We start from the raw sequence: 7,575 nt of genomic DNA on the forward strand, positions 1-7,575 counted from the left end.
TCTGAGCTATAAAGGCTATACTGTTTCAATCTTGTTGTATGACTCCTTGATGCAGGTTAGTTTGGAATACTTTTTGCTTCTGTTTCCATGTTTTAAGGGCTGAGAAGCAAGGTCAAAGAGGGCCTTTTTTTCTCTCCTGTTTTATGAGTGATTTGGAGAAAAGTGACTTGAGTGGAAACTGGAAATGGAAGTTGGAAGTCTGCTTGAAGTAGATGAGGGAGGATATATCCAGATTTAATGCCTTATCCATTTTAGAGAACTTTTTATGGCAGAAAAGAAGAAATACGGAGTGAGAAGAAATAGTGATCATCATGTCCTTTACATGTTGAAGAAAATTTAACATCTCATTCCAGTGTAGCTACACACTTCCTGAAGAACCCCTCTTAAAACTAGCATTCTTCCTGGTAGTTTTCACTGCCTGGAATTGAGATCATAAGATCACTACTGTTTATGCAATCACTTCCTCCAGTCATGTTTAAGGTTTGATTTTGAGCTCTTTCATTAATGTTAAATTGACTTAAATTGACTGAGGTACAAATGAAAAACTAAATGATAAGACAGTAATAAATGACTTTGCTTCCCTATATGTCTAAGACAGTTGTTATTTGACACATAATTAATTTCAGAATGTAGATATTAGTATAAGTTATGAAGTATTAAGCGCTGGTCTCTGACTTCTGGTTCTGTCTCATTTAAAAGTCCTCTTGTCAGAAATGAGATTTAACTGCAATGGAATCAGTCACTTTTAACTTTGAAAGAGGATTCTCTGGACATGGCTGAAGCTTGTGAAATATTTAACTGCCCATTCAAAAGACAGCAGCATCTTGTAGTAAAAACTACTAAAAATAAACCTGACTTCTGCTGCTAACCTTTTTTTTTTTTTTTCTAAATGCATAGACCTCCAATTTAGGTAAAAGTTCCTTTTTATTTTTCTAATTTTTATTTAAAGATTGTGAGTCTCTAAATCATTGTATCTGTAAGTTACTCTATTTATTTGCTATTTTTATAAAAAAGAAAGTTACTACCTTAACCAGGGCAGGTCAGACTAGTTTATTTGTAGTAGTATTCTTAGTTACTAAAGAGAGGCTCATCTTTGTTTTTACCTGGTTTGGCCTTTTAAAAAATGTATTATTTTGTTCTGTTTTCTTTTTCATTTTCAGGTGGGCTGGTTTCCTTCTACTTACGTTGAAGAAGATGAATGAATTAAAAATTTTTCTCTGCTGACCAGCAATTTCAGGGATTGTAGAATTTAATAACTTCAAGCATTAATGGTCTTGTTAAGTACTTAGGCAGCAGCATTTTGTCTGTCTGAACCTTCCAGTCTTATTGTTGGGATTTATAAAGAACTTTGTGTGAACAGATTATTACCTTGCCCAGAGCTGTGCAAGAAACAACCTGCCACTTTGCTGTCACTGGGGATCAGTACAAAGTCCGGTGCTCACCTTCCCAGAAGATTTCAGGAAAACAAATTCCTTTATTCTCTTTTTCTGTTTTTCACCCTGTACTACACCATGAATTGTAGGAATGGCTGAATTTTTAATAAGTCTGTTTTCTTCTAGCTAACATCTGTGATGATATGAGGAGATGAAGGCTTATTGTTCCTTATCACTGTATGCAGAAAACATAGTTCAGTCATTCAGGTGGGCATGAAGTGTAGTCAGTAGATTTTTCAAAATATCAAACTGTCTTACTTATCACCTTGTAAACAGTTGTACGCTAAAAAAAATCATTCTGAAGTAAATATGAATTTTGTGAACGGGAATAGCATATATGCATGTATAATTAGTTAACTGAATTCTTAAAGGTTTTGCCTAAATCTAACAATTTGTTTAAAGAAGTCATTTCTAAAAAGTTATCGCTTGAAAAATCATCTGTAAAGTGGAATTCTGGGTTTGTTCTTTGTCTTCTCAGCTTTGTTAATTTAGTAGCTGATAATTTAAGTGAAACTTAGGGGTAATTATGGCAAGAGTCATTTTAAAATTGTAAGAATTAGCATTAAATATTGTAATTCTATTGTGTAGCAGGATATACTGATGCAGGATGATTTCATTTCATGAGAACAAAATTGTATATCTTAATCTCTTGGATGATTCATATGAACTTTTTGATGCTTCCAACTGTAAACTGTTTTTCCTGGTTAGACAGGAGCTTCTATTCCTACTAAAGTCACCTTTTGTGCTCTTAGAAGTTAATGCAGAAGGAACTTGCAGAGTTCAGCATGCCTGTTCCCCTCTTGTTTCCTGTGATTTTACTGGCAGGGCAGTGAGTGATCTTGTTGCAGTGTTATGAATATCCTTAAGTAACAGTGGAAACCAGATTAGTTAGCTTGAAAGATCAGTCCTCAAAGTGGCATCTGCCCCTTGGGTGAGGCATTTTTTTTAAGGTATTTATGGAGTGTCAGAAGTGCTTTAAGTTAAAAGAAATGTGGGTGATGCCTTCAGATTTACTGTTTGTAATATTTAGATAATTTCTAACTCATCTTGAAAACTTTAGAGAAAGTAAACCTCCTTCTTTTCTTCTTCCTGGCCTCCTGGCCATTGTGAAGAACCAAGCACAGCATAGAAGATCACAGTAATCCCCCTCCTCTCTGCAGCCATCATATCCATCTGTTACACCTAGCACATGCTGTTATGTGACTAGTTAAAAGTGAGGATCACCTAATTAGAAATCCTCCACTTGTTAGGTTCAGTTTTGCAGATGAAACTCTGCTGATGCTCTTAACTTTCCAAGGATTTACCTCAAAATTATGTAAACTGTGATTATATTAAGTACATTGCTTGATGGAACAATTCAGAGTGTTTGTAAATATGTACATTATGCATAAAACATTTTGTAAATGACCTGTACAGCAGTGTAGACTGAGATATACTGTGTTTGATCATGTCTTGTCATGTAGTTTTTTTGTCAGTTGTGAGTCTGAACCTATGTTCCCTATGTAGACAAAGTTCATGCACAGTTTTGCCCTCTCAAGGGCTAGATAAATGGGCTATGGACCTGTGAAGTGTTTAGTGCTTTGCTGTCATACAGTTCTGAGAAGAAGTTTAATTCAGTGAGTTGAGGAATGCATCAGTCATTCTGGACAGCTTGGATTTAGAATCATTTTGAGTACTCCCGCCATCCTAAAATTGCTGTAAAGCCTTTACGTGACTTCTGAATCCAGTAATCAGCCTTTGAGAAGAACGAAAGCCATAGATAAACTTACTTTTGTGGCATAAATCTACGTGTGATTGTCTATGTTTAATGCCCTGTATTAATTGAGTTAATGCTGCATCTTAAACTATATTTTCAGTACCAAAGACTTCTAGATATTCTGGAGTATTTCTTTCATGTACTTCTTTTGCTTGTATGGAGATTTTGTTGTCATGCAATGCTGTTGTTACCATACTTTAATTTGTAACAGTTTGTAAATATGTTAAGTATAATAAACTGGTCAATTTGTTTTTTGAATATGTGTCAAAATACGTAGCTGACTAGTATGACATTTGCGTTCCTTTTGCCTCACAGTTTTCTTATTGTGAGCAGAAATTGATAATGTTGTTTTGGTTTCCCAGATCTGTATAATCTTTGTTTAGCTGTGGGACTAAATGGGTTGTTATTAGTTTCTTTTCATAGCTGGAATAATTTGTCTACTGCCACATGAAGACAAGTGATGTGTTTTGTTTGTGTTTAACTATAGGGAACATTGTGGAATCAGTCATCTGCTATTGATTTTTATCTATTAAAGCTGATAACTTGTAGCATTTAACTGAAAAAAAAAACTGAAATGGGTTTATGAAGTTTCCTTTTCTGTATCATGCTTCTTAGGAATGTCCTTCCTCTTACACCTTTTTTTTTCTTCTGCATTTGTCATATATGGATTAATGTACAAATTCCGGTTGAATTGAGCTCTAATCTTGAAAGTAGTCTTTGTTTACTTTCATGGGCTACTTGAAAGTCTTTTAACGGTGTAACCCATCCATACGTTATTTACAATATAAAAAAATTATAGTGCTTATGGAAGTATTTCTGGATAGGTGAATTAATTCAGCAGGGTCAGTGATGATACAATTCCAATGTTGCTTCATTGTGCTACTTCCATTTTTCAGTAGCAAGTCTTTTCTTATGGAACTACCTTTCTAACAGATAATTATTGAACTGAATGAGGCATTTACACGTCTCTACAGATGTAAGGCATAATTTTCCTGTCAGCCATGAACATGCCACATAACTGAGCCACACCTAATGAAAGATGCAAAAATGTTTCTCATTTAAATTCTCTTGTTAACAGTATTGCACTCAGTCACAGATCTTCTCCTTCCCCTTTTATGTGAGAAGAAGGATGCATTCTCTGATGGATGAGAACTGTAATTAGGGCACAAGAACCGCTTATGACTGGGTACTGGTTGAATTTTTCAGTTGTGAGGCTTGGAAAATCACTTGAAAATCTCAATTTGGAAAAAAAAAAAAGAACAACAAAAAAACAGTGGAAATTATGTCAACCCGAATATATTTCTCCTCTGCCTCACAGGCTAACCCTAGATGCTCTCTGAAAGAGAAGATAATGTCAATTCTAACAGTTTTAGTAGCTCATAGAATTAAGAGAGAGGTGCTGTCTTGAAAAAATAAATAAAGAGGTTTGTTCTGTTGACTTCAGTGTTCAGTGCAAAAACATTTGTTCCTAATTCACAATGAGTATTTTGAACTGTTTTGGAAAAGAAGTTGCAAATACAGTATAGTTTATGCCCTAATGTCATGCAGATCAACTTAACTGTATTGACACTACAGTAGAATCATAGAACCTTCAGAAGGAGTGGGAAGAGACCCCACCTGAGGATCATCAAGGCCATGTCCTGGCTCTGGTACCAATTTGGCTGCTGAGATCTTCACATGACTATTTTACCTAAGACTATTTTATCTAAAATTCAATTTCTTCTGTTCATGGAGCATTGCGTCTTCCACTTGAGCAAAAGAGGAAATGCTGCAAACTGATTTCTAATACAGTATTCAGTGGCTCTACTTTCATTTGTAACATGGTAGTGATCATCATGAAACATGAAAAACATTGTCAGTCAGGTTATACCAGTTATGCTGATAGACAAGTGTTCAGGATCAATCCCAGTAAGGTAAGCACCACAGGGGAAGAATAAAAATGAGATCTTGTATCTAGATGAAAATAGTTTGATGAGAAAAAGAGAAGTTGTAAAAGAAAAACAAGTGACACAAAGCCAATCGCTCACCATCTTCCAACAGTAGTTTGATATCCAGTCAGTTCACAAGCAGAAGAGAGCTAACCTCCCAAAAACTTCCTTTCCATTTTCTTGCTAAACATGTTATTATGTAGCAGGGAATACTGCTTTAGTTAATTCTGGTCATCTGCTTGGTTGTGTTCCTTCCCAGCCTTTTGTGCACCCCTGATCTATTCACTGGGTGCGGGGTGAGAAACAGAGAAGGTCTTGATGCTGTGAAAACACTGCTGAGCAGTGGTTAAAATACTTCTATTGACTCTTTTGTTTACAGATCTAAAAACAGCATCCTAAGAACTGCTATGAAAAAAGTGAACTCCATGTCATCCATTATGGCAGCTGTAAAAGTAAAATAATGAGTAAACCAGGAGATACTAGGTGTGCATGGAATCCATGGTACTTTAGCAAGCCATGTTAGTATCTGTTTTCAGTAAATTCAGCAAGGGTCATTTCTCATGCACAACGTCAAAATTTTTTGCCCCTGCATTTCAGAGGAAAAAAAGAAGTTAATGCATTAACTTTCTTGAAATGAGTCATGGAATTTTAGCTTTTACCTAGGTAAGGGGGAGGTAGTTTGGAGTAATTTTGACTTCATAAAGCTATGGGATAAGAGGTGAATGGTATGAACTTTTTCACAATGCTGAAGTGTATGATGCGTATATAATTAATAATAGAAGTATAGAAAGGATTAAGCATCAGAAATTGACTGCAGAAGAGTGATTCATTTATGCATTGTTTTAGCAACTTCCTTTTCAAGAACAAAGAGCACTTTGTTTTCATAGCAAATGAGATTTGAGTTACTAGTTTAGTTTTTTAATTCCTGATCTGAGTAGTTTATTGTCTATTCATTATGAGGGTCTCCGCTCCTTTACGTGGTTGTGAAGTTATATTTCATTTTTCTGTAATGTTTGAGCTGTTAGTGACTTTCTCTGTTATGGTTTTTTACTTGCCAGTGTGCTTTTCGAAAAATATGCAGTTTATTTTAGAATGTTGCAATATGACCTTAAGTAAATATAGTATTACAAGAAATGATAAGTTTGGAGGTGGTTGTTGGTCAAGGGGCATAAAGCTGCTTTGTTTCTTTAATAACTCCATCCTTTAATATGAAACCTTATGACTGTAGGAAAAACAGAGAAGATCAGTGAATAAGAAATAAAATGTTTATACCATACTATGTGTGTTAGGAAGAGCCTGTTGTGTGATAAATTCATAAAATTCATAAACAATTGCTCAAAATATTAAATGTTTGATGATAGCATTAGATTGAAAAAAAAAATTCTTCGTTACTTTCGTACTGGAAAGCTTTGCTGATGCAGCAGAGGGATCAAGCACGGTTGGATTTGGTCCCCCTCCTACTAGAGAACTCTATAATTTTTTCTTCAATTAGTTTTATTTTTTCCCCAAAGTAATTATAAGTCTTCCTCAAGGAATTGCAGTATTGTTCCTAGGATTCTAGTTCTTACTCATGCATAAGTCTAATGGAAGCATGTATAATCGAAGCAGTTTTCTCAGTAGTTTTACAGTCAGTATCCTGTCAACTGAAATGAAGCAGGAGGCCTCCACACTGCTGAGTTGCTAGGTAATGTACAAGCAACCTTCCTACCTATTCTCACAGATTTTAATTATTATTATTATTATTTTTTTTTAATTTTCCTTTTTCAAGATAGACTTCAGATAGTTGTAGGGTATTAGGAAACCCTTTTTTTTTTTTTTTCTTTTTTAATGCAAGAGAAGGGAATGCTTGCTTAAAGGAGTTGGGAGGCCAGTTTTATTCTCTTGGTTTTGAATATAGCATTGTTAAACTTGGAGTGATTTGTGTTTGTGGTGGATGAAAGATTAAACTGCCTGGAACTGTGTGTTCTGTTAAGTTCTGGGTGTGGCTCTTTGGTGTCATCAAAATTGAGTGGATTAGATGAAAGAGCCCTTGAATGTACTGCTGTACTGCACTCTAATATGGAGGTTTTGCATAAAATTTTCAGGAAAAACTCCAACTAGAAGACGCAGTGGCAGGTTTCCTATTCTTATTTTATTTTAAAGAGTGATCTGTTGCTTCTGTAGTTGTATAGCATATCCAGTTGGATCAGGTAGAGACAGGAACTGAAATATTAAAATGCTTATTGCTCTCTGAATCTGTATAGCATTAAAATTTTTTCTAGATAGTGAGCTTTGGAAAATCAAGCCCCAGTAATTTAAAGAAGATCCAGTTAAAACTTTTCTATCTTTCATTCACACTTTCAGGGAATGTACCCTTTTTTTGTCATTGTTCTGAACATGGGAATTCGGGCCTAGACTTCCTGCCACTAGAGTTTGATTACAACTCCTCAGACTTACAGAATACTTAAAAAAAACAACA

General features: G+C 35.1%; 1 protein-coding gene across 1 annotated transcript in view; it reads left to right on the forward strand.

The window, feature by feature from the left end:
* VAV3 (vav guanine nucleotide exchange factor 3) overlaps positions 1-4,446 on the forward strand; it is a gene marked incomplete at its 5' end in the record, with an annotated part of 28,158 nt that extends 23,712 nt beyond the window's left edge. The window contains one exon of the mRNA XM_010715646.2: positions 1,161-4,446. Coding sequence (XP_010713948.2) covers positions 1,161-1,202 — 42 coding nt within the window. The remainder of the gene's footprint in view (positions 1-1,160) is intronic.
* Between the last annotated feature and the right edge of the window lie 3,129 nt (positions 4,447-7,575).

The sequence above is a fragment of the Meleagris gallopavo genome, chromosome 10 (genome assembly GCF_000146605.3).
Source record: "Meleagris gallopavo isolate NT-WF06-2002-E0010 breed Aviagen turkey brand Nicholas breeding stock chromosome 10, Turkey_5.1, whole genome shotgun sequence".
Classification (NCBI taxonomy): domain Eukaryota; kingdom Metazoa; phylum Chordata; class Aves; order Galliformes; family Phasianidae; genus Meleagris; species Meleagris gallopavo.